The following is a 27528-nucleotide window of genomic DNA, read 5'->3' as shown; positions in this document are numbered from 1 at the left end:
CTTTAGTCAACTAAAAAACCCACATCTTTCATTTCCTGTAAACACTTAACACACTTAGCCAAGTAAGCAACTTATATTTCCTAGTGTTTATGCGACCCAAGCAGATATGTGACCCAAGACGACCCATGTTGGGTCACACTAGACACTTCACTTCCCATTTCTAGCATAAGCACTTTTGTATCATCTAGCCTAGCCATTCTTTGAATATTGCCGATAAGCAGAATTCGCCGGAAGAGGCGACCCACTTTGAAGACGATCCCAACGCCGGGCATCTCGGGGTATATTTAAGGGACCACGCTCGACAGAGCGGGCAGTCTTAGTTTAGACGTAGAACTAACTAAATCAACTACAACTAAATAAAATCTTATAACGTTCTAAATCAAGTGTTGTGTTGTGTCTCACTATAAAAACCCAGAGTTTCCCAAGTCAAATCCTTGTTCCTAAGGAAGGAAATGGTAAGAATTCACCTATAAGGGAAATGGGAACTCCTAACTTGTATTTATGTCAAAAAAGAGAGCCCATTGTTTCTCTTATGAATTTGACTTCACTAAAACGCAGGGAAGCAAAGACTTTTCATACTGGTGACCAAAGCGACGGAAAACCCTGGCGTTAGCTTTGAAAAGCTCTCAAATAAAGAAACAAAAGGTTGAGCACGGATGGATCAGTTCTATTTTGGGGTGCATGTCGGATTTGTCATATTGTCGATGAAAAGTATAGAACGACCCAAAGCATTCTTCCTAGAGTATTCTCTATATTTTTAAGAATCAAGTTGTATTTTAGTTTATCGTCAGTTGAGATGTCCTTCATCGGATGGATTTCTTTTGGTTTGTCCATGCGTTAAGTTTCGATATATGGAATCAGTTGTAGGCGGGGTTATCGCATATGAATAGAATGTGTTCCGATTTTTATGCAGAGTGACCAAGGCATTGGGAACACTATACTGTTTACTCGAGAGCCAAAAGCAAGCTGTTTGATAACTTATCCTTCTGCAAATAATAAAAAAGAACAAAGAAGCGACATAAGGGTCAGTTTGGGTGAGAATGGGGGAGGGACTACCTACTTTATAATGGCATGAGGAAAGATATCTTCAATAAGTCTATAGACCATCCAATATTTGAGACGATTATTACTTCCCCATCGAGGTTGCTGATCGACATTCGATTCCAGATTTAGTTGATATATACTTGAATGAACTGAGTCATCAAACTCAATTTCAAAATCGTCCTTATCGGGCGATTCAGATGCCAATTCAGATTCGACATCGATGGAACTTACATCGTCTGGCTCAATAGTAGACACATCGAATTGGCTATCATCATTGGTTTCTAGGGCCAAGACAAGTTGCATCACACTACGCAAATTGAAACGCACCTCAATCTGATAATAGTGCGAATATGATGCATCCTGTTGCAGTTGCAAACGCTCGCCAATGCCCTCCATGCGACCAAACTGATTGAGGGTCACACAACGATGGGCCGGCTCGACGAAATGCGAGTCGGAACAGGTATACAGCACTGCTCGACCATGACTGCACAAATTCTGTATTAGATAATATAGAACACGTTGGCTTATAATGTCCAAATAGGCAAACGGTTCGTCTAGTAGTATGAGCCCGGCATAGCCTATCATGGCAAAGGCGATACTCAACCGTTTCATCACTCCGCGACTGCAATATGTTAATGAATGAAAGCGATATTTATACAAATCAAAGACCTGACACAGTGTTCTAGCCTCTCGTTTCACATTTGCACTCTTAACGCCTCGTATGAGTAGGACCAATTGGAATGCTTCAATCACGGTGAGGCCATCCTTGATATCATCATCCTGGGCACTATAACCGAAATGCTTATAATCCTCATGTTCATGCAACTGGTAGGTGCCCTTCTGATAGCTGGTTATACGGCCACTACTTGGTGTCGGAAATATGCCCAAAATGGCTTTAAGCAGAACGGTTTTACCGCAACCGTTTCGTCCCAATATGGCCATCACTTGATTGCTATATACATATAGCAGAGAGGCTGACTGATTTTTCATCTATATCTAAAACTATGAACTTACCGTTCGAGCATAAAGTTCATATGCTTCAACACGGCTCTTAGGCCAAAGAACATTCCCAAATTTTCCACATGCAACGCTTTATCCTTGATGCTCGGTCGTTCCAGGGTACGGACACGTGTCTTTTCATTAATCCATGTATTTTCCAAGTCTTGGCGTTGCTTTAAATGCAAAATACTCTGATCGTATTTGCTATCGGGACTGTGTGGAAAGAAGAAAACCAAAACCAGCTAGAGCTGACAACTAACTTGTCCAATCTCCATTTCACATACTCACTATCCCGGACGAGTTTCTCATCCTTTCGATTATGTTTGAGACACTTCCATTTCAGTCTAATATAGAACAAAATCCACATTATCAATATCAACAGATGAGTTGGCAGCAAATAATTAGAATATTGAAAACTTTGCAATTTCATTTCTGAAAAATTTAAATCATAATTTAAATTTACATTCCACACATTGAATGGAGGGACATTGATCGTATTTACCACAACAATTTGGTTGAATCTTGCATAGCTCCAGGTAGACACTTGTGGCAAAAGTCTGATGATCGCGACACATTTGACTCGTCAATGACGTCTTATACATACGAAATAGATTATGCATCAGGGCATACAATGGATGCAAGTCCAGCATTATAACCCCAATATTATCTGCATCCAGGGATCTCAACTCATAAAACAGTAGATACAACAATATGCCCGAACAATAAAATATCAATATCACAACATAGCCGATTCGAACATCCATTATCCAGGTGGTAATGAAATTGTTAATCGACAGAACACACAAGACGATAGACAGGACTATATACACATAGATTACTGCATAATGTTGTGACCGGAAGAAGCAATGGAAATCGATTAGTACTGAGGAAGGGGTTACTGAATAATACATATTAAAGAAAAGACCAACTAAAGTTCTTAAATAAAATGGAAAATGATTTCGCCTTTAATAACTGGACATTGAATTCGCAATGGGTGGACAACTGGATTAAGCTGGACTGACCTGGACTAATGATTAAAAAACATGATTCTGAACACGGCCAGGAATTTCATTTATAAAGAGATCTAATGAACCAAAGGAGGATGCGGCAAGGATATCTAAATCTGTCGCCTTCTCCACAGGCTTCTCAGACAGGCTTCGAGCGGGGAAACCACACGGAAAAAAGGTTAAAATCAATCTATAATATACCCTGCCACGGAAAGGACAAAGAGAAATGCTATAAAGAGAACTAATGAGAAAAATATATATGGAGAAACGACAAAATGAAAAAAAGTTTATTTGAATATAGATCCACGATGTTAAAGGAGATCGGGAAGCAAAAGTTAATAAAAAATGCCAAAACTTGCGAAAAAGAACAAATTTCAATTAAGATAAGATTAGTTTAAGACAAGCTATTAGCTTTGAATGGGCACCCGACAAATAAGGCACAAAATAGACAAGATAACTCGGTAAGTCCACCCTCTACATTAAGAGAAACTCCAGATTGGATCAATATTTCAAGCTGTACTATTTTATGGATACTCAAAAAGGACATACAAGTTAGCAGACGCGTTTCTCCACGATACGCCGACTCCTACAGAACAAGTGGAACCGACCCACTATGATGCAGCAAGACGAGACGCAATACCAGAAACTGCTGAATGAGTTTCGGGTAGTATACCCCTTCTCATTAAAAGTCATGTTGACAACACACACATCCCATAACCCTAGGAAGTACATTGTGACCCATATTAATCCACACTATCCACTTGTTCCATTAATGACTTCCTATACCTAGAGTAAGCACTTTAACGCTTGACCCAATATTAACTTCCTATCACCAACTGTAACCAACCCGTTTCTGCTGACTTCACCGGAAGAGTGACATGCTCTCAACATCAACCACGGTACGATCAATAGACATTGATCAGGCCTCTTGAGGTATATTTAAGTCCCCGAACTCTGGAGTAGCTTTAGTCTTAGTCTGGCCTCGGAACCAGAAGTATATTCAAGTGACCAATAAACAAATTATAACTTTAAATCGAAGCTTCTATGTAATTAGTTTCATGGTAAACTAGTGATTAAAGAAAGAGTCTTGTGTGTCATCTTCCATGTGTATCCGAAGGATCATGGCAATGCCACACTCCGACAGGGAAGCACGTATGATAGACTCATAGCTGGCTCCCGAGTAGGGACCAGACTCGCATTCATGAACCAGGCTCCTACTTAAGACTCGTAACTTACATATACATAGGTACATATATCCATATTAATATCCTAGCATGAACATGAACTATATAAGTTATATAAGCGTATGTTTTAACTAAGTGCAAGGAGTTTTAATAACATTTCCCCCCAATTAAAGTCACCATATGTAATGTAATGAGTCAATCAGCATATAGACAGATCTTGTTTGGTTGGTTTGCTTATAAAAGGACTTTTCTATGTACAGTAGTGGCCACATTGATTATGATTTTCTCGACTTCCAAGTGTTAAACGGCTTTAGGCCGAAAGACCTTAAGAAACAGGGATACACGAAAACCCGAAATTTCGATTGGCCCCAAAACGAAGCTAAATTGAAAATGTTTGGTAAGATTGTCCACTTCTTTAAAGAGGTCATTCGAAGAAGAGGACATGTATGTGTGTGTACAGAGGACATACGAGGAAGAGGACATGTATGTGTGTCTATAATACTAAAGAGAGCGACGAAAGCTGACACGTCCATGTTTGCAAGTCATCATCTTAATACAATAACCAACAAATTAGTATTAAAATATATTCAATAGCTTTTCTGGGAGCCGAGATTATCAGAATCAGAGTTCGACTACCAAAAGCCGGCTATCCTAGTGGCCACTTTCTATATATATACATTTACATATGATACTCACAATAGTTATCCACATTCATAAGAAGCTTATACCGAAATATGATAAGTGCAGCATTTATGGGCAAAAGGCCGGCAAAGACCTTTAACAAGCCATAGATCTGGGTGGCCACCATTAGAGTACCTTGACTCATGCCAGCCAACAGTTCGATTCGTCCATAGCGATAGCCACGACTCAAGCTAATATTGAGCAGAGGCAGGGCCCAAATGCAACAGAAGCAAAAGCACATTGTGAGTTTGAAAACAAAGTCGTGCGTACCCAGACCAGACTGTAGGGCAATTTTATGGATGGTGGCATATGGTAATGTTTCCTTGTAAACAATGATTCTTGACTCGGGACTCACATAGCCACTGCAGACATAGTGGAAGAGGCAAATGAGAAGAGGGTTCGGTAAGGAGTTTATAGCTCTAGCTCAAACTTACACGGCCAGGGCATCCATGACCAGGGACAGGCTAAGCGGCGCAGAACGATGTAAATTGAAATTGAACAATGCCTCCACCTGGTCATTAGAAAAAATGGCAGCAACTACGAACTTCATGTCGGTTAACATAAAATGCTTCGATATATAATTTTGTATGTATTCCATGGGATCGATATCAGCAGCCAATTGATGGACAATCGGTTCTTTCAAATAGTGTTGAATGGCTGCATCGATGGGTTGGGTATGTGGGCCCTTTTGTAGCACTAGACTGATGGAGGAAGCTTCATATTGGCTTAAGTTGAAGTACGTTGTGGGCAAGACATGACGAGCAGATCTCAAATAGGGCTCGCTCAGGGTCCAAACGGCCAGAAGAATGGGCAGAAATACCTGAAATGCAGGCAAGACACTGTGCCTGATATCGACGAGAAAACGCTTCTTAAGCAGTTGCCCAATGTGGGCTAAGATCAATCGAATGCCACCTAAACGTTGACTTCTTCTTATCATTAAATGGGTCTCGTCGATGCGCCGAATCTTTTGGGCTACACTTTCCAGGACCTCCGTATTGGATGCAATGATCTTGAATGCCGATTTTTGATTGGTGTTTCTGAAGCGATCTGAGCCGTTCCGTCTTCCCTCTTTGCCAACAACTCCTTCATATGTCAGGGCATTGAACATAATGATATCTAGACTGGATTCAATTAAGTGGTAACTAACCAATTGTAGGTCCTCAAGACGCGTGGGCAACTCCTCCAACAACTGAACGATATTGACCAAGTCACTAAACTTGATTAGATATACAAACGTATTGCCGATTTTCGACTCCAGTTCTATTTTGGGTATATGGTAAGCCAGATATTTCCTCAATTTGACAGTATCGCAATATTCCTTAACGTGAAACATCTGCCAAGAGAAAGAGTTGTGAAAACGTGCAAATATGAGGACGATGAACCCACCAAACGATAGGCATCCTTGTACCTTTGGAATATAGTCTTCTCTGTGGCGAACGAATGCAGATATCCCTTCACCAATATGGCCACACGATCAGCCAAATTGCTGGCTACCTTTGGATTGTTTGTGGTCAAGAATATTGTGCGATCCGCTCTCTGATCGGCAACGAAATTGAAAAACAAACGCATCTTATGCTCATCGACGCCCTCGAGTGGTTTGTCCAGCAATACGATCCTCGTACGTCCGGCAAATGCGCACAATGTTTGGAGCAGTTGCTTCTGCCCCGATGTTAATGACTTTACCGGCTTATCTCTAATATCCTCCAGTTCCAGTGATTGCACATAATCTTCGACATCCTCCTGAGATTGACGACGACGCAGGCCACGCAATCGGCTAAAATACATCAGATGATTGGCCAATGTGAATTCGCCAAAAAGATCAATATGATGAATTGCCATGCCCACATTGGCAAACGCCTTTGCCGAGTGTCTTTTCACATTTTGGCCAGAGATATAGACTTTCCCAAGTGTGGGTTGAATCTCGCCAGATAGTATTTTCATCAGAGTTGTCTTGCCACTCGCATTGTGACCCAGAACGACAACCACTTCATCTTTCAATCCAAAGACAGAGAGGAATGAATTATTAGTTTGAACTAAGTAAATGTTTAGAAGTTTGGCAAAGTAACTAACTATCAAAAGCGGTTTTAATTCATCTTTAAACTGTTTCGTTTCATGATCACTTACCTTGATATACCTTGAGTGAAAAATTTTTGAGCACATAACTTTTGCTGTACCTTTTCCACACATTAGAGAACTCAATGGTGGGAGAAGAAAAAATTTCATCCATCTGGGATGTGTTTACCGAATTGATATTCATGTCAGGGCTATAATTATCCTTGTCAGTTGTCGTGTCAATGCCATATTTCTGAAACTTTTCATACTCAGTTCGTCGCACCTCGTCGTTTGTATTCGTATCTGGGGGTGGTGGAGGAGGATAGTTATCCCAAAATCTGTCCCACCAGGCCCAAAATCTGTTGCCTTGCGCAGCGCCATCAGCTGTCTTCTCCTCAGATTGTTTGACGAGTGTGTCAGCTGTTTCTGTCGAAGATATAGACACAGCCGATGCCGATTTCAGTTCGGTGCGATCCTTACGTACGAATATTGTTGCTCGTGTGAATTTTTCCCTATTATCGGTTATCTCGGATATTCTACGCGATTCGGCAGCTCTCAACCTGACAAGCTTTTCGCGGGCCTTTCGCCGTTTACGCTGACGTTTCTTGACCATCCCACGCAAACAATGCCACAGTTTGCTGATATACTTACCCTTCAGGGTATTCATCAGACATGCGTAAATATTGCCATTCAGAATGAGGGCCACCAGTATATAGAGAACAGTCTGTACATAGAAGTAACCGATCACCATGATCAAAGTGTGCTCATGCCACATAATATTCGAATACAGATATTGATCAGTTGTCAATGGTGTGGCAAACTCCTCAAAACGCAACAGTTTAACCAGGCCATGGCTGAACAGGACATTGCAAAGAAGAATCGTTGATGACATGAACAGTATATTGGACCACTTGGACTCGAATGGCTGGGCGGACAGAAATGGTAAACAGGTGAGTAGCCAGCATATTGGCACAAGGGCCACAGTCATTTTGGTGGTACGCATAATGGCAGACATTAGGATGACAAAACCCATGGCCGATATTACATAGGATATGAAAAACAAGAATATTAAATGCAAAGGACACTTCCTTATGGCTGCTTGTTGGCCATTCCACTTTACCTGCAATGAAAAAGGAAGAACACAACTAACTTAAATAGATCTGGGACTTTGACAAAAAGTGGCATATAATTCTCAACTGGTTTATGTCTAAGCTTGGACATGATAAAGTTGTTTCTGTTTTGCATAGTCGTAGTCCTATAAATGTTGTGTGATAATATTCAACTCAAGTAGCTGTCTTTAGAAATTCAAATTGAAATCCTTGTGTAATCTGCTGACAAAAAACTGTTACTTTGTTGTCTTGAGAGAGGATAGGCAAAACAAAGTTAGAGGCACAGTTAACTGGTTCAATAGTTCAGAAGGGACTATTTCACCTGAGTTTGTATAAAGATAGAAGGATGATTGATTCAAAGAAGTTATCTTATGGAATATGAAGTGCTGGACTAGGCTATTACTCCTTTAGCAATCAAATGGTTGTAAATGTGGATGGCCGATATCGAAAGTTATAGTTCTTTAAAGATACTTACCTTTAGCATCGTGGACAACAAAATGGCGGTGATTAGCAACTGACAAATGCCATTGAAATACCAGGCAGCTTTCTGCATTTTCATGGTAATATTATTGATTTGTAGGCCAAAATGTTGACCCGTTTCACGTTCCTCAACGATTTGCTGAGGACCCAGTGGGGAGATAAACAGAGAGGTAAGAAAGTTGTATTACAAATCAAAATCGATTGTTGAATTACCTTGGCTAATACGGTTACCGGAAACAGAAATCCAACAATCAAGGCCAATACGTTCAATTTGTCCACACCCTCTTCGAACAAACTAAAAATATTTGGATTGCCATCGAAACGTCGCAAATCGACTTTTGGCAACGGTTTGGCCCCGGCCATGGCTGACATTTGCAGATAAGTGTAACTTAAATAATATTGCAAGGGGATGAAACCCTCTCGTACGTATCCAGTACAGTCGCCATTCTCATTGATGGCATCTTGTCCAAAGAAATGACGATTGTCGTAAATGCGATCCGTTGTCCAACTAGAGCCCAACCAAGCTCTCTCATAGAGACGGAATTCGGACGGCATCAGTATGGAGAATTTCAATTGAAGTGGCAAGCCATTGGACAGGCTTTCATCCTTCTCTCTGTCGTAATGGAAACAAATACTGGCTATATACTCATCCGCCGTGGCACGAACTCGAAGCTTTTCACAGCTATCGAAGCCAGCAATTTGGTGGCCGGCCAAGGATAATTTACCCAGCGCTACATCCACCAATCGATTGATGGCAACTGTTCCATTTGGTGCATAGCCGACAATTATTTGTGGCACAAAGACATTCTTCTGAAATCTTAATATAGATATTAAAAGATTTACGATTACACTAACATTGACAACTTACTCCGATTGCTCTCGGATCATTTCATTGCGTCGCCAATTGATCTTCTCCACAAGTCTTTTCCAGCTGTCATCCAAAGGCACTGCATTGTACTGTATCCACTTCTTCTCCGGCTCTCTTTCAATCGAATAGCCATAGAACACCAATGCCAGAGCAAAGATCACTGGCAAAAATATCGAGACTAACAGGGTGAGTTTATTTTCCGTTTGCTTGTGAAAATTCTTGATCACCAATAGACCAAATATTTCACATTTTCTCAAGCAGCACCGGCCACAAAAACAGAGCATCTTCCCCCCAAAACTTGAGTTGGAGAAAAAAACTGTCAATAGTGACAACCAGGGAAAAGCCATCTATGCGAAGATTTTTAAAATAATGTATTAATTCCTTTTCCATTAAGGCAAGAGTAAGACGATTTAATGCAAAACTTGTTAAAACTGATTTCCTACCTCGAAGCGATGCCCGCAACTTGGATTCTATTTTTTAAAGTATACTTTTAGGCCGTCTTATGAAATAAAGAGTAAGGGAATACAATTTGTTAAGGAAAATGAAAGTTCAAGATTGTCTATAATTATAATTTATGTGTGTAGTTCATTGCCAAGGACATGGAAATAAACAAAAAGATGTTCTTTATTTAAAGAGCCGGCTCTCAGTTTTTGTATGTATGTAAAATGTGGATTAAGACTCTGTTTTTTTTTGTTCATACTTCCGTCTAAATTCCAAAACCCAAACCTCCATTCGATAGACAATATGAACTCGGTTTTAGCCAATTACGTCCAGATTTTGTAAGATCTGGAGATCTTTGCACCCAAAAGTATGCTATAGACAGTCATTTTATGTCTTTTTTACATTTCAAACCGATTTTAGAATGTCTTCTAGATGCAAGAGGTTCCAAAAATTCTTTAAAATGAGAAATAAACAATTCTTCGATTCCTCCAAAACTCTTGGATGTTTTTTAAACCGCCATTAAATCAATGAGAACTTTAAAAAAATATGGTTTAGTATTTATATTATACAATTATTGCAAATGCAGTTACTTTGAAATGTTTCTTTCGAAAACCTGAAGTGATATGGAGAAACTAGGTACACGGTCGTGATCGAAACCCCTTAATTACTATTGAATGTAAAACAGGTTTTTACGATCTCAAACGACGCCAAAGAAAATATGAAAAAATTGTCTTTTCTCCCATAGTGCACGGTCGCTGAGAATCAGAAATTGCCAGCAACTGAGAGGAGAAGGGCAAATAAGAGATAGAGAGAGAGAAACAGAAAATGAGTTTCAACATTAACCCCATGTTGGTCCCAAGGGAAGTTTCTCAGTTGCAGTTGGCCATCAATTAAATTGTAATATACTTAACTTCCAGAATTATGCATAATTGAGGCCCAAGGTCAACAAGGCCAGATCGAAGCATATGGCGACCATAACATGTGTGTCTGAGTGTGTGTGTGTGTTTGTGTATCTCATCTAGAGCATCGTATGATCGTGGGGGGTTGTGGGACGAACAGAAGGAGGTCAGAAACATATGTAGACCTGTGATTGGACCGAATACATTCCACTACGAGCACCCATCGAGAGTGGTTGTCAGTGGTTCGCTCTCTCTCGGCAAGTCAAAACAAAATAGAAAATACAATATATACTTACATTTGATTTGTTATTTTGCTATTGAAATTGTTTTACATTTGAATACAATGTCCGAATTCGAATTGCAATCACTCAATGAATGCTTGGAGAAGCATTTGCCCCCAGCTGAATTGAAGGAGGTTAAACGCATTTTGTACGGCCTTGAGGAGGAGTAAGTACCCAACGATCTCTCTTATCAATTAGTCCGGGGATTAAGTGTGATAACTAAGTGCGATGACTGATATGAAACGTAAAAATAGATTTCCATACTTACTTAGCTGGACAAATCTTCAAATTTGAGCGTGTCACATGTTCTCAACGGCTAACATTTAAATATAGCACATACTTCTACATATACACATATGTATGTACATATATGTATATACTTGTCGAACCATTTCGATACGGAAAGGGAAATGTCGAAATTTTGTTTACCCATCTTCAAAAATGTTCATTTTATATTTGTTTTTTTTTTTCTTTTAGACAAATTCTGGAAATTCCTGCAAGTGCCACAGATTTGGCCAAAGAACATGATTTTGAGATCAAGGGCTATCGTTTTAATGCTCGGCCAGAGCAAACACGTCGTCCTCGTTTGGTTCGTGTGGGAGCCATTCAGAATTCCATAGTTTTGTCCACCACAGAGCCGATTGAGAGGCAACGCGAAGCCATCTGGAACAAGGTGAAGACCATGATCAAGGCGGCAGCTGAGGCCAAATGTAATGTGATCTGTACACAGGAGGCATGGAGTGAGTGATAAATTGATGAATGAACCCAAAGCATTGAATGAAATGAATACAATTTTCCTCCATTTCGCTTTAGCCATGCCATTTGCATTCTGTACACGCGAGAAATTCCCATGGTGTGAGTTCGCCGAGGAGGCTGAACATGGACCTACTACCAGAATGTTGACCGAATTGGCCAAGGCCTACAACATGGTTATCATACACTCCATACTGGAACGAGATGTGGAGCACGGTGAGACCATATGGAATACAGCTGTTGTCATCTCAAACAGTGGCCAGTATCTGGGAAAGCATCGCAAAAATCATATTCCCCGTGTCGGTGACTTCAATGAGTCGACCTACTATTATGAAGGGAATACAGGACATCCTGTGTTTGAGACGGAATTCGGTAAATTGGCCATTAACATTTGCTATGGCCGACATCATCCACAGAACTGGATGATGTTTGGTCTGAATGGAGCTGAAATCGTTTTCAATCCATCGGCCACTATTGGACGACTCTCGGAGCCACTGTGGAGCATTGAGGCCAGGAATGCGGCCATAGCCAATAGCTATTTCACGGTCCCCATTAACCGTGTTGGCATCGAACAATTCCCGAACGAGTATACATCCGGTGATGGACAAAAGGCCCACAAAGACTTTGGACCCTTCTACGGATCCACTTATGTGGCTGCTCCCGATGGCTCCAGGACTCCGGTAGGTTCAATCCTTGTCGAACACTAGAATTGATTGCTTTATTGATTACCTTCTTCATCCATAGAGTTTATCACGCAGTCGCGATGGCCTTTTGATTACCGAAATGGATTTGAATTTATGTCGCCAGGTTAAGGATTTCTGGGGATTCCGGATGACCCAACGATTGCCCTTGTATGCGGAATCACTTCAAAAGGCCTGCGAACCGGACTTCAAACCGCAAATCATTAAAGAGACTTAACCCGGCCGAGCATTTATTCCAATCCTTTTGAGTCTACCCATCGATCTGTATCCCTTTGACTTCAATACTTCTTTTATTTCATCTCAAATCTGAGTACTTCTTTCGTTATTGTAAATAAATCGTTTCGCAAAATAATCATCTATTGGGCAAATGTTTCTTTTTGGCTTTACGTCGAGGATATTTCCTTATCAAGATTGGTTAATGATTAAAATCTACGAAAATTAAAGTAAAAGTCTAGATTCTTTGGATCGTTTTAAAATCGTTCAATTATTTTGGCTGATTAGATATATCGAATCGGAAAATATATGGATCAAAGAAATCTCAGATATGCATTGAAGAAAAAACATGAAAAACGAGTTTTGAAGATTTGTCTTGCTTATTGATGTGATTAAAAATCGAAATCAAAGTTGAAATTTTATCGTATTTCGACTTCGGTTTTGGGATGAAGAAAGAACTTCGATGATTCTTTAACGATGTTTTTCGATGTTTACCGATATTTTTTGTTAATGTCGATGTCTGGCAATTTATCGATGTATTGACAAAGTTTGGGTTTAAGTTGTCATCTATCAAATTGACAAAATTTATTCCATTATTTTTTTAGATTGTCTTCTTGTAACTTTAATTGTTTTGTAACTGAACGGAATTCAGCTTCGGCAGTTCAAAAATACTTTTTTTAAATTGTTTTAGTTTTGGCTTACTAAAAACCAAGGGACAAGACTTACCAAGTCCTTTGTTAAAAATTATTTTAAAGAACTTAATGAGAGCAGAAGAACATCGATTATTATTTTGAAACAATAGATTAAGATCGATGATATCGATGTTTTTTGTTTTAGTCCACATCACTAGAATCTATGCGATGGACATTGACAGGACCGACGAGAGTGTAAAGGGGGAATCCCCAATTCATTTTCTGAGTTGATCAACATCGAGCAACTTCCTTCAGTTAGTGAGGTTCACTTTGCTTACTCGTTCACTCACTTGTTCACGGATTCGTCAGATCACTAACTCACTTCGCCTCAGACGGCGGTTTGATCCGCAGAATATTGTGAGTAAACAACTGAATAGAGGAGTCTGTTTCATTTAAGTTTAAGTTTTTCAGGGGGAAAGTTGTCCTTTTTATGACCCTGGACTTGCAAACTTCTCTGGTTAATAAGAAAGCCATTTATTTTTCTGTTGTTTTTTTTTTTTCGTTTACACATTTTATTTCACATTCAAAAATAGAGATAACGAATCGGCGGCAATCAAATCTCGATGTTGTTTGCTTCAAGTGAGGTCTTTATGGATCGTTTATAATATTCGTTATTACATACATATACATACATACATCCATACATACATACATCGGTGTATAGTACCATTTAAGCATTTGATTTTGGATTTATTTGTCTTGTATTGGTTCGAACAACATTTAACAATTAATATTTAGTGTTTCGTGTTTTTTAATTGATACGCGTTTAATTCACACACACACATACATACTTGTGTATGTATTATGTATTAAATACATATGTAAATATTAGTGTATATTTTGCTCAATGGCAAAAATAAGGACATCAAAAATACATTCAATCTGTTTTATTCAGGTAAAGTTTACGATTATTTTCGGTTTTTTTTTTTTTTACAATCTCTGAGATTGTATTCTTTGTAAGTATTTTGGTTTTGATTAGTTTACATTAAAATCGTGTGAAACCCATGAATTACATATTTACTGTTAATCGTTGCTCTTTGCGATTTCGATAGGCAAATGCGTGCAAGTTATGTCTTATCGATATGTTCGCATATCGAATCAATATCGATTACAACTTTGGAAGAGTCAAACGCACATTGGGGGGGCCAAATTGGAATTTGAGACAAGATTGACAAGTTTTTAGACAGGTTTCTGAGTTGTGAGAAAATTCGTTTGGTATATATTTGTAGGTAAATTAGTTCGTGGGTTCTACAAATGCATAATTTCTTCGAATTCATTTTATTTTTCATTCTACTGCTCTACAATTACATAAATCGATTCATTTCGTTTTGCTTTCCATTACACACATCAAGCAAATAAAAAAAAAGGAAACCCTGGCATAGATATAATATATATAATGATGTATTACACAGTAAAAGCCATACAATTTGTTGCACAAGTGTGTAGAATCGTATTTGTATATGTGATTCGCTGAACTGCGAAACGAAACGAGTATTTTGCAGCACTTTTCTCTCCGTTCCCACAGTGTTGGATAACTCTGTTGGTTTGAAACTTATACAATTACATCCATATATCGTTTAATCACGTTAGACAACTTTTAATAACAAGAATAATAATAAATGTATTCATAATCATAATCATAATCATAAACATAATAATAATAATAATATAAGCATTATTTTATAATAATATTAGTTCAATATTTTTTTGTAACTTTAACAGATATTCATATATATTTATATATATTGAAAAAAAAAAACATTTTGTTTGACTTCTTCCTTACATTTCATTCTTCCTCCTTTTTGTAGTGTATTTTATAGTTATTTGTTATTTCTTTCATAGTGTTCTGTTTGTTTAAATAAAAAGTCTTTTGGAATTTTCGCATATTCATATTCGTAGATTATAAATTATATATTGTAAATTAAATACATACAATTTCTCTCTCCCCTATATGTTTTCGTTAACCCCACAAATAAAAAAAAAAAACATTATAATAATAATGGTAATTATAATAATTATGCTGTTTTTAGATTTACAAATCAGACTTCAACTTTGCCGACAGAAATAATAAAGAAAAAGAAAATAATGATAATAATAATAAGCAGTACATGTGCATAAATATAAAATTTATTTCTTTATGGTCGAATTTTGTTTTCTTCTTTCGTTTCGTTTCTTTCATTTTCTTTTCTTTTTGTAGGGTATATGGCAGTCGTTATCATTTTTGAGATAATTTGACTTTCGCTTAAAAAATCAATAATTAACAGAACAAAAAAAATTCAATCGTATAATAATAGTAATTACAATATAAAGTCATACGGAAAATTATTAAAAAAAAAAAAAAAAAATAAACATCAAAAACATTTTTTTTGTTTTCTTTGTTTTCCCATGTGTTTTGTGCGGTAAGGAGGGAGGAGGGTGATTCTGAGGGTGGTCACCATTTTATATATATCCATCATTAAATCCTCATCTACATCCATTCATACATATATTTGTGTCTATTATCTATGCTTAGTTCCTAAGCCTGTGTAGAGAAGTAATATTACGTAACATTATGTGCAGAAATCATTACAATTAGATTAGAAAAAAAATTGCCACAGACTTAATTTGATGATCGGCCAAACGGATGTGTGTTTAAACTGCAACGAGAAGAGAGAAACACATGAGAAACGATGAGAATAGAAACAAAAGCAATAGAAACTATTTGAGATCGAAACAAATCCAATCGCACTGCTTTGAAACGTTATTCAAGAGAAAACCATAAGCAGTTTCTAGTGCAATAAATGCACTGCTTCGAAATCGAAACAACGAAACGTTATTCAAGAGAAAACCAAAAGCAGTTTCTAATGCAACAATCGCACTGCTTCGAAATCGAAACAACGAAAAGTTATTCAAGAGAAAACTTAAAGCAGTTTCTAATGCAACAATCGCACTGCTTCGAAATTAATATAAAGAAACGTTATTCAAGAGAAACCCAAAAGCAGCTTCTAGTGCAACAATTGCACTGCTTCGAAATCGAAACAACGAAACGTTATTCAAGAGAAAACCAAAAGCAGTTTCTAGTGCAACAATTGCACTGCTTCGAAATCGTAACAACGAAACGTTATTCAAGAGAAAAATATAAGCAGTTTATAGTGCAACTAATTGACTTTGCCTTTGGGAAGAGATTCGATCTTTTAGGTTTCTTTCATTATTAGTATTTAATACTCACGCTGATCAAAGGTACTCGGATTTATGTAACTAATCAGATCCTGATCCGACATTGTGGTTAACTCCTGTGGTATCGGTGGCTGGACTGCCTGCTGCACAGCTGCGGCAGCGGCCACAGCGCCAACAGCAGCGGGCAGAATGCTGCCAGCAGTTGTTGCCGGCGTCGAGGCCTGTTGAGTCATAACGGCACCATTGGTGGTCACAGCGGCGGTGGCCACCGATTTTTGTAGAGCATTTTCCGTGGCCAAGGCAACAATGAGAGATTCTTGTGGTGTGGATGGCACAACGGGCAAATGCGCGTGCGTATGGGCATGGGCGTGGGCATGGGCATGGGCGAGGGCGTGGGAGTGTGAATGTTGATGGGTGTGGGAGTGAGAATGGGAGTGGGCATGGGCAACGGCAAGCGATTGATAATTAGCCGCCTCGACGGCAGCTGCAGCAGCAACAGCAGCTGTTTCCGGTGTGCTCGAATGATTGCCCAGGAGCAGATTAACCAGCGGATCGGTGGAAGCTGCTGCTGCCGTTACAGCAGATGGGACAGCCGCCTGCTGTGTGGGATGATGGGGCATCGTTTGCTGATGATGGTGGAAATGATGCTGCTCCTGCTCCTGGGTGGTTATAAAATCGGCAGCCGCCTTCAGAATCATATTGCTAACAGCCGTTGAGGTTGCTGTCGCTGCCACCGGGTCCGATTGGAGGGCTGGCGTCGTGGGATTAAGGGGTAGGGCATCGGCTGTGACCACAGAGGCATTCGGTGGACTCATCATAATGTTGCTCAAGGCCAATGCTGCCACAGTGGCATCCTGCTGTGTGGGCTCCGGTTGCATGGCAATGTCATTGAGTATGGAATTGGCCATGGTCACCTGATGGGGAGCCAAAATGTTGGGCACCACAGCTGTGGCAGCGCCATTCGCCGAACATAGAATGGTCGATGGTGAGACGGCGGAATTCATTATTATGTCAGTGGACAGGGCATCGACGGCACCAGTGGCGCCTGTTGCCACTTGCTGTTGCTGCTGCTGTTGCTGTTGTTGCTGCTGCTGCTGTTGTTGCTGCTGTTGCATGGGTAATCCGGCCCCCAGGGCAGCAGCTGGCTCTGAATTGAGTATAATATCCTGTGAGAGTGGCGAACTATTCGGTGATGGTTCACTGCCGCTCAGTGAGCTACTCGAATTGGTGGAGCTCAAGGAGAGGCTGCGCTCTAGAACTGCATTCGATGCTGCTGCCGTTACCGAATTCACTTTCGATTGCAACATATCGGTGAGGGCATGATCGATCACAGCCGATCTGGTGAACAGAGCTGCCGCCGGTTCGGTGACAGTGCCATTGCTGCTGACCACCGATGTGGATTTGGTGAGCTCTTCGATAAGCTGCTGCTGCTGCTGCTGTTGTTGCTGCTGTTGTTGCTGCTGCACCACATGCTTGACTATCTCATTCTTGACGGCCATCTCAACGGCCACGGCCACAGCAGCCGGATCGATGTCAACGGCGGCGGCCACCGCTGCAGCAGTGGCTGGAGCCACCACACTGGGGAAGCCCGGCAAGCTATTCGATTGATCATACATTATGGTATCCAGACTTGTCTTACGTGTCGCGAAACGAACTGCTGCCACAGCGGCCGCTGCCGCTGCCTGCTGATGGTATTGCTGGAGGGCACCGTTCGGGCTGCCCGGATGCAGTACAGGCTGCTCTGCGCCACCAGCACCACCAACGCTCTCCGATGGCGTCAATTGGGCCACGTTAACCGTTACCGGACTGCTATGCGAACTATTCTCATCGAGCAGCTCACTCTTGAGGGCTGCCGCCTCGGCACTCAAATGGACCAATTGCTGATCGGTTATCATCGGTGTCCCAGCCACACTGGGCAACGATGAGCGTCGCACACCCATCGGTATTTGTGTGGTTATCGGCGGTGGCATCATACCGGAATCAATTTCATGTTTCGTCTCCACTTCGCCACCAGCCACCAAGGCCACTGGGGATAGGCCACCATTGGGATCCACTCCACTCACACTGCCGTTGACATTGACACTGTCCGACCAGTTGCTCGAGCTGTTGCCGACTATATTCGAATTGGATGGAGCTGCTGTTGTATCCATAAAGTTGCTCACAACATCTACAATAGATTGAGATAGAGATAACAAAATTGTATGGATTTAATTACGAAATTATGTAAAATCAAATAATTAGCGCACGAATGTGATGTGCGATCAAGAAAATTGGGGGCAGAGGGCAGAGTGGAGAGGGGGAGGTTTTGGTGGGTTGGTTTTTGGGTGGTCATGGTCATGGTCATGGACGTGGGCATGGGCATGGGCATGGGTTGGGATAAAAGAGAGCGGGTTATTATGGAAAAAATCGATTAATTAATTAATTTAAAAGTAAAGTCCAAAATAAAAAAAAAGAATGTATCATAATTATAATAATAATAACAAATAAACAAAAATTGTTGAAAAATAAAAAGTAATGGAATAAAAACAAAAAAAAGGGTCGAAATAAAATCTAAAAGTTAAGGAAAAAAAAAAAGAGAGACAGTTGGAAGAAGACTTTGCTATATGTATATATATAAAAAATATATGTATATTATATGGTTATAGATACTTTTTGATGTCTATTCGTATGCTAGATATAATTATTACTGGATATTACTTGTACCATTCAAATCATTCACATCACAATGGGCAATCATTCAATCAGATTCAGATTCAGATTCAAAACGGCCAAACACTTTCCTCCCCTTCCTTACATGATGAAGCATATATGAACTTGTATATTATATAAATATATATATATATGTTTGATTCCAAATCCACACAACAAACGAACAAACAAACAAAAAAAAAAAAAGTGGAAAATACAAAAAGCATTGAACACGATTCAAGATGAAGAGCAAAAACCATTGGGAGGATCAGCAACAGGAGCGCAACAGACCGATCAAAAAGGAACCACAGGATCACAGTCAATAGAAACAGAAATCGATCTCAATTCAATCATATACTTTCACTCTCTCTCACACAGACACACACTTTTACTCCAACTCTCACTCTCTCTCACTCTCTCACACACATACACACATTCTCGCTCTCTCTTTCAAACTTCTTGCCAAGTAATACCCAAGGACGATTCGTTTTCTTAATAATAGTAATTAAAATTATCGATAGTTAATCTAACTTATATATGATGTAAATTGTGAATTGTAATTTGTTTGTTTTTTGGGTATTCTTATTTTTTCTTTCGTTGGTTTGGCTTAAACTAGATTAAAATTTAGAATGTTGGTTAGTTATAAATACGAGTAGGTATATATATATGTGTATATAGGCATATAAGTGTATGTCTATGCCGATCCCCGATACCCCAAAATGATAAACATAAAGAATAAACAACATATACATGTGTGTGGGTATAGCAGGCAGCAGCAGTATATAGGAGGGTACCCGATTAGATTTAGCTCTGATTATTATCTGTGTGCTGATGATATATCTCTTGGGCATAATGCTGAGACTTCAAAAGCCGAGCAATACTTAAATGAATTCATACTCGTTCGTAGACCAGAGAGTCCCATCATTAACGCTTTAAGAGCTTTCACATGATGATCCGTTCCGTTGCCGTCGTCAGAGTCTAAATCTAATTTGGTTTGGCTGCAAAATTTTATATATGTCTAGATGTATGGAGAGACTTAAGGACTTTAACCGGCTTTGTTTTTCATTGTACTGGACGAAGGTTGGTGGTGGGGGATTCGGATGCTGTAATATATGGTAAATGTGTGTGTGTTTGTGTGTGTGTGTGTTTCCCCCACCCTCTGCTTGGCCGATGGTATTCAAAGAATGTTCATTTCTTTCCCGACGGGCAGCAACTACAAAAAAAATCGTGGGTTTCTGTCTTTCGTACATTTCTCTAGAAAGGATATTAATGAAATGGCACAAAGTGAGGTCAATATGAATGAACTATGTAGATGGGGTTGATGTTATGATAATCCGGAATCTAATTTGAAAAACTGTAAAAAGTTTAGAGCTATGAACTGATGTCACTTTTCTATTCATTACTCAAAAAATGTTGCCCTTTAAAATCTTGATACTATGAGTTTTTCTTTTGCTTTAAGACGAAAATTCGTTTTACTTTTTTAATACACAAAAATTTGAGTTGAAAGATTATGTCAATTACATGAAGATGTCCTTCTAGGCAAAAACTGAGGATATTTGATTAAATAGGAACGATGGGATGGGAACGCTTGAGTAGCTTCAAATGGCTTGCATACTTTTTGGGGTTAGCCTGAGGGGGCAATGAAATGCCATTCAATGTTAGATGGTCTTATGAAGCGTATGATTAATGTATGGGGGAAAACGGATCTATATCTAAGAATTAATTCATATCGGTATATTGAGAGGTATGTGTTTGTGGTATATGTGTGTGTGTGCGTGTGTTTTTGTATGGGGTAATAGATAATATTATAATTATTAATTAAAAAAGACGTATGTATGTATATGTATGTATGTATGTAAGAAAATGGGTGGTACGAGAAAATTGGCAAAAAAAAAATGTTGTTTGGGTCAAATTGCAATAATAATATTTCTTGTTTTTTTTATGAATTGGTTTTTTTTTTTTTTTTTTTTTTTTTTTTAACCAGTACCCTAATCAATTGGTGGATTGTAGAGCTTCCATGTTGATGATGAGTTGATTGTCGCTGGTTCGGTTGGGTTCCTCATCTAGGCTTGATGATCATCAGATGAAGAGGTGTGATCGCTGGGATGCAGTTGCAGTCTCTCTCTCTCTTAATGGTTCAGTCTCTCTCATTCTCTCTCATCGTTTTGTGTGTGAAGAATGTGTATGAGGGGTGGTGGATAGGAGTATGTGGTGTTTGCAAATATCGTTCATTATCGGAATCGATAAGATCAATTCTGCTCGTTGCTTTCCAGGCAATTTGCGGCACTTTATCTGAAGGCCTTGTTGCTATATATCTTTTGTTTTTTGTTGTTTTGTTTATTTGTTTCGTATACATTTATATATATGTATCTGTATATATCTATATTTCAATTGATTGATTTTTGGAAAAAATTTGGCTTAATTTTGCACTATATTGCTAAGAAAAGGGGAAGGAGGAAGAATAAAGTAAAAATATATATATGTATATTTTTTTTTTTTTTTTTTTTTTTTGCTTGTTTTTAATAATTAATTTTTTTTTTTTTTTGTTGTTTTAGGTTGGTTGTCTTAGTGTTGCGAAAAAAGTTGCCTGCCTAGACACTAGATTCGATTCGATTCGTTGCCCTTTTCTTCATATCCTGCTGTTTCTTGATTATTTGGTTGGTTGTTGGGGGGTTCGTAGAAGCTGGGTTGGTCATTTCATCTTTGTTGAATTTTGGTTGGCTGAATGAGGCATACACATATGCAATGTGAATGTGCATTTTAAGTTATTTAGTTTATATTGTTTATTGTCATTATGTGGAAACGTGATCAAGAAAACTCGGCATTACATTCGAACAAAACAGATGCAGAAACGAATACGAATACAGATGATAGATAGATAAATGCACACCCTCGCAGCACAATCACTCATCGCAAACACTCAATTGTCATTCATCCACTCACTCACTCAGTCAATCATTCACATCGAATTGCACACAAAAAAGATCTAGACAACTGACACCAAAATCTACACACAAGATATACCCAATATTTCTCGAGTCTTTCGAAGAGATCTCCAGCAGCAATGCCATTTGAAGGGCCAGGCTGATTAATAATCGGATCGAATGAACCGATCGATCAATAGAATTGTTCAATCCACATTTCAGACAATAATAAAAGTACAAACGCCTTCACAACAGTCTACAAATCCAAAAACAGGCAAAGAAGTTTATTCTCCCAATCGGAATCGGAGTTCTAGTTCATCCATTTAATAAACAATTTTAGAGGACCGCTGAATTTCGATTGGTCGAAAGAATTCTAAACTGACTTGATAAACACTTTGAGATTAAATCAAACGACATTCATTCTACCCGAGTTGTTTTGATCACTTTCCATTCTTCTTGATTTAAGTTGTTGTTTTTTGTTGTTCTTTGGCAGAAATACAAGAGTCAAAATGAATATATATCTATCTAGATTTATAGTATATATATATATATGTATGTCCTAACTCAAATTGCCAGCTCGATTTGTTTCTACTTGTTTTGTGTTTTTATCAGAATTTGTTCATTATTATCAATATTATTATTATCATTATTATTATCATTATTATCATTATTATTATTATCATTATTATTATTATCATTATTATTATTATTATCATTATTAATCATTATGAATATATCTAACTTTGTGTTTGTTTATCATTATCTTAAATTATTTTGCTTTTATGGCATTTTAATTTTTTGTTTTTTTTGTTTTCTCTATTGATATTCTATTTCTCTTGTCTTATGTCCTTTGATCTATCCCTACTTAATCTTATAATTGTAATTTGATTGTTTGTTATTATTATATTTCATGCGTTATTCTGTGTATGGGAAATTTTATGAAGAAAACATGAGTAAATCGAAAAACAAAAAAAAAAAACTGAGAACGAAAACCAAGAATGGCAAGCAGACAAAACGTGTTTTAAGAACATAATAATTAAATGTTTTTCATTCCGTTTAGTACTCCGATTAGGGTAGGATTTGGGGTATGTGAGTTATGTGTATGATTGGTCCTAAACCTAGTTAAGTTCCTCTTTGGAGGAAATGAGAACTTCTTTAGGAAAATAATTTCATGCAAACAGCAACAAAGGGCGACACTTTTAAGGTCATGACAAATGGTTTCAATAGGTCTCATATAGTAATTGAAGGGTCTTTACTTAGTTTTTATCCATCACGTCAGGATTTAGAAAAAATGCGTTGAATTCATTCAAAATGACTTCCATTTGATCTTCATATTATAAACATAATTATATACTTGAAACATTACATTTTGGCTATGGTTCTACTTTTAGGGATTCCAAGAATAGTCTGCTTTTGAATTTTAAAGAATAATGGTAATCTTAAGCGTTTTTACAAACTGTTTATTAGTAATGTTTGCAAACAAGAGCTACTTTTCTTACACACGATATTCTAGAATCTGTTGAAAATGTGAACAAAAATGGTCTAACTTTCTATAGTATACTTTTGGGTGCCTATTTTCCAACACCAGATCCTCTGATTTCACAAACTTTGATCGTGATAGACAAAAACTAAGTATGAAGTTAGAATCAGCGTACCCGAATTAGTTAAAAACACCTCTCAAGGTAACGTCGCCAAAAATCATGTCGGCCTATGTAATTTATCAACCATTTTGGAACATTGGAATAAACAATGCTTTTATATTGTCGTTTTGTTTCCGATTCCTTAAATTATTAGAGCTATTCGTAAGACATTGATTAGGAAACGCAAATGAATGCTATCGAAATGACATTGATTTTAAAATTTGACAATTTATCACACAAAATGAAACAAACTGGATCTGGAATCCTTTTTCTTCTAGATCTTACAGTTTTTTCTATAACAGGTTGTGAAATCTACTTTCCCTTGACTTTATAATGATAGCTAAAGCTTAATTTGGCATTGAAATCCCTTATGATACAGCTAAGTCTTAGTTCTTAATGCTCTTTTCTATAATAGATTATGAAATCTAGAGTTTAGAAAGATATACAAAACAAAAAGAAACAAAGTGGAATGGAAATTCCTTTAATTTTTATTTCTTGTAATGGAATATGCAATCTAAATAATGATAAATGGCTTGCAATTGTTTAGTATCGCCAAATTTCTAACAATTTCCGCCTCCTGAGAAGCTGACAGAAGTTCATTATAGCCTTCAAATAACTCACATAACTCTCTTTATATCTACAGGTCAAAGTCGGAGCTATAGTATTTGTATGTGTGTATGTGTTTGTGTGCATTTCAACAACTTTTTGTTTTGTTTTGCTTAGTATTTGTGTGTGTGTGTGTGTGTGTTTTTTTCGATTTGGCAATAGACGTGTTAATTACATGATCAAATTTCATATGTCTAGAGCTCTACGTGCTCCCTACATTTGAGGGTCTCATGGTGTGTCTCTGGCTGTGCCTTTTGTAAGGCGTCATTAAACTTTGTTCGTTACAAACAAAAGTTAAAATGCGAAAACAAGAGAAATAAATCAATTGAAATAACACTGAGAGAGAGGGAGAAAGGGAAGAGGACAAGGCAAGGAGGGGGGGGTAAAACAGTCAGAATAACGCATGAAAATGATTTTTGATTATATAAATCTTTTCTTTTCTGTTTTTTTTTTTTTTTGTTGTGGCATTGGCCAAAATAGAAAGAGAAGTTTTCATTAAATATGTATATATGCCTATTTAATATGTCTATATAGATAATAATTGATAATTGTATAATAAGTAATTCTGTTCCTTTTCTTAATTTGTTTCTTGTTTAATTTATATGAGCAAAAAGAAGAAAAGAAAATTGGTACAGCAAAAAAAAAAAAAAAAAAAAAAAAAAAAAAGGAAAATTTCCTAATAACTTTGACTTTGACTAAAAAGAAGCCCTAATTTATTTGTGTTTTCTAGTTATACATATATAATAGGAGTATATATATAAATTGTGTGTGTGTGTGTGTGTGTGTATGTGTATTATAGGATTGTTGTTCCTTCTAAATATTTTGGTTTCTTTTTTCTTTTTGCATTTCATTTTCATTTCAGTGAAAGAATGATCATATGCAGTTTGTATGTAAGTAAGTGAATGAAAGGATTATAAGAAATAGTTAACAAATAAATACCTTGCGAATGTATTGTGCTACTTAACGTGCTGGCCGCCGCTAATGTTGTGTAGGTACCCTTTGGTGTATAGATAAAGTTGTGCGGTTCACTCTTCTTGCCACTGGAAATGATTGACACTTGAACGCTCACTGGTTTCAATAGATTCTGATGCAGATACGGTGGCACCGTGCAAATGAGATGCGTCTACAAAGAGAAAACAATACGAATTCAATTACTCTCTCTCTCTCTCTGTCTCTATGAATGTGGATTGATTGATATGTTTACCTGATGCAAATACTCCTTATCGGGCTGTACACTCTGCTCCCAGAGGGCAGCTGTACCCCCAATCATTTGCTGACGCACAGCTATCTCAGTAGCCGGATCATCGGCATTAACACTATCGTATGTCTCCTGGAACACAACGTGTGTGTCCTTTAGAAAGTTTTTACCAATAATAAACAATTCTAGGCCACCATCGACGGGGCATGAGTTGAGGGATTTCTTACAAATCTCTGGCACACCGGGAGGTTGAGCTTCAAATTAAACGAGAAACACTTTGATCAGTAAGAGCATCAAAAATCGTTGTCTTGTCACTTACTGCATATGATGGGGTTTGAACAGACTTGGAGTGTTTCGGTGGTGCCATCGGCACGGGTCAATTGAGTGCGAAAGACCATGCGACAGCGTGTTGATTTCTTTTTGTTCTTCTGTGCCAAATGCTCGGGAAAACGATGCTCCACATCAACGTTGCGTTCCTTTATAAAAAGATACATCAAATTATATTATCAAGTGCCAATGAAGTAATACAAAAGTTCCTCAAATTTACCTTCAAGATGCCAACGCAATCGCATGTGATGGTCATATCGGTTTCAGGTTTAAAATCTATTTCAATGACCATAGTGCCATCTACTTTCTTCTCATTGCATTGGGTTGAGTTCTTGCCGGCCACCTTGCAGGCCTGGTAGAACATGTGGGGGGCCACACGGCCGATATCGGTGCCGATGAAGACTTGCAGAATGGCCGACTTGTCGTAGCCAGTAAGACGGACAATGGGGAACCCATTGCCGCTGCGATCCTTGACTGCTCCGCGACTACCTTCCGTCTGATACCTGGCCCGATGCTGCTGTTCCGGCTGTGAGATTATCTCAAGTTGAACTTGTCCATCATTGGAGCTGGCGACGCTGTTCAATGGCGTCTGCGGTTGACGTTTGTTTGCCACTCGTTGCACTGTCCGAGCTGAGATGAATCTGTGTTGAAAAAAGAATATAAATTTATATGAAATACATTTTCATTTTGTTCCTTTTGGTTAGGCAAACTCATGTTGTTTCCCCCGAAGTTCAAACTGTATTTTCTATAGTCGGATTTGGAATTTGGAGGTTTGTGTATATATTTATTTAAGGATCATAAAAAATCGGTTTGCCCATTTCAAGGGCATACTTTGAACTTTTTTTCGCTCTTTTTTTTTTGTATTCTTTTCTTTTGTTTTTCCATATACCAGATTTGGAATTTGTATAGAGCTGATCTACCATATACATTTATATGTACATATATAAAATGAAGCATTTTCAATGATTTATGGGCAACGTCTAGATTTTTTTAGATACTACATATGTTTCTTTTTTTTCTACTTTTTTTTCTTTTTTGGTTTTTAGATAACAAAACACACGTAATAAACGAATTTTATGAAACAGATCGAATGAACGAATGGTAAATGTGATATATGACTTTTGAGTTTACACACACACACACACACACACACATGTATATACACAAAAACACACACACAGAGTTGTTAATTGTTCTTGTAATAAAAATTCTTTTTCGCAAAAAAAAAAAAAAAAAACTAATGAAAAATTTACTAAATATTGTTTACAAAACTTTGGCTTTGTTTATGCGATTTGCATAATTTTTGCTTTTTCTACTGTTGAAAAAATAATAACCAAAATAAAAATTAGACAAAAAAAAAAAAAAAAATTATTAATAAATTTTTGTTAATTTAAGCAATTAAGTTAAAGCACACTCAAAAAACACAAAGTTTATGTAAAAAAAAATTTTAAACAAACTTTTGTTAGTACATTAAATGCAAAACCAATTTGAGTCTTGAAAAAAAAAAAATATTAAAATTTGTTCAATTTTTTAAAAATTTTCTTTCAAACTTGTGAATTTTTAGTTGTCGTTTTTTTTTTGTCAC

General features: G+C 37.9%; 3 protein-coding genes across 6 annotated transcripts in view; 1 reads left to right on the top strand and 2 right to left on the bottom strand.

Moving 5' to 3' along the window:
* Window positions 1-654: 654 nt before the first annotated feature.
* Window positions 655-9708, bottom strand: LOC137583631 (ATP-binding cassette sub-family A member 17). Its single transcript, XM_068298721.1, has 12 exons — window positions 9425-9708; window positions 8770-9373; window positions 8552-8695; window positions 7040-8087; window positions 6302-6906; window positions 5350-6248; window positions 4931-5277; window positions 2674-2881; window positions 2328-2387; window positions 2059-2256; window positions 1061-1996; window positions 655-986 (listed from the first exon to the last, which is right to left on the bottom strand). The coding sequence occupies exons 1-12, from the start codon at window positions 9706-9708 to the stop codon at window positions 788-790; spliced, it is 5532 nt and encodes a 1843-aa protein (XP_068154822.1). The 3' UTR covers window positions 655-787.
* Window positions 9709-10983: 1275 nt separating this feature from the next.
* On the top strand, window positions 10984-12851 carry pyd3 (beta-ureidopropionase pyd3). The gene is made up of 4 exons (XM_068298544.1): window positions 10984-11211; window positions 11523-11785; window positions 11859-12478; window positions 12543-12851. Exons 1-4 carry the CDS (start codon window positions 11108-11110, stop codon window positions 12714-12716), a joined length of 1161 nt encoding a protein of 386 aa, XP_068154645.1. The 5' UTR covers window positions 10984-11107; the 3' UTR covers window positions 12717-12851.
* Window positions 12852-15515: 2664 nt separating this feature from the next.
* Window positions 15516-27528, bottom strand: part of NFAT (NFAT nuclear factor) — a 53344-nt gene continuing 41331 nt past the window's right edge. For 3 of the 4 annotated variants that reach the window (XM_068298264.1, XM_068298263.1, XM_068298265.1), the window contains 6 exons: window positions 26164-26584; window positions 25936-26092; window positions 25623-25870; window positions 25358-25541; window positions 16613-18727; window positions 15516-16040 (listed from right to left, as the gene is read on the bottom strand). In XM_068298264.1, coding sequence (XP_068154365.1) covers window positions 16036-16040; window positions 16613-18727; window positions 25358-25541; window positions 25623-25870; window positions 25936-26092; window positions 26164-26584 — 3130 coding nt within the window. In that variant the 3' untranslated portion in view covers window positions 15516-16035. Of the gene's footprint in view, window positions 16041-16612; window positions 18728-21240; window positions 21686-25357; window positions 25542-25622; window positions 25871-25935; window positions 26093-26163; window positions 26585-27528 lie in introns of those variants that run through there. The other variant, XM_068298266.1, reaches the window with a different exon arrangement.

This window comes from Drosophila tropicalis, unplaced genomic scaffold (assembly GCF_018151085.1).
Source record: "Drosophila tropicalis isolate 14030-0801.00 unplaced genomic scaffold, ASM1815108v1 contig_867, whole genome shotgun sequence".
Taxonomy (NCBI): Eukaryota; Metazoa; Arthropoda; class Insecta; order Diptera; family Drosophilidae; genus Drosophila; species Drosophila tropicalis.
This window is presented reverse-complemented; position numbering and strand designations above follow the sequence as displayed.

Excerpts from the sequence above, each read along its gene's own strand:
- pyd3 (XM_068298544.1), top strand. The coding sequence starts at position 11,108 with ATGTCCGAATTCGAATTGCAATCACTCAATGAATGCTTGGAGAAGCAT. Across the intron at positions 11,212-11,522 it reads TTGTACGGCCTTGAGGAGGA|ACAAATTCTGGAAATTCCTG; the intron begins GTAAGTACCCAA and ends TTTTTCTTTTAG. Across the intron at positions 12,479-12,542 it reads CCGATGGCTCCAGGACTCCG|AGTTTATCACGCAGTCGCGA; the intron begins GTAGGTTCAATC and ends CTTCATCCATAG.
- LOC137583631 (XM_068298721.1), bottom strand. The coding sequence starts at position 9,708 with ATGCTCTGTTTTTGTGGCCGGTGCTGCTTGAGAAAATGTGAAATATTT. Across the intron at positions 8,696-8,769 it reads CGGTAACCGTATTAGCCAAG|CAAATCGTTGAGGAACGTGA; the intron begins GTAATTCAACAA and ends CTGGGTCCTCAG. Across the intron at positions 6,907-7,039 it reads TTCACTCAAGGTATATCAAG|ATGAAGTGGTTGTCGTTCTG; the intron begins GTAAGTGATCAT and ends TTGGATTGAAAG.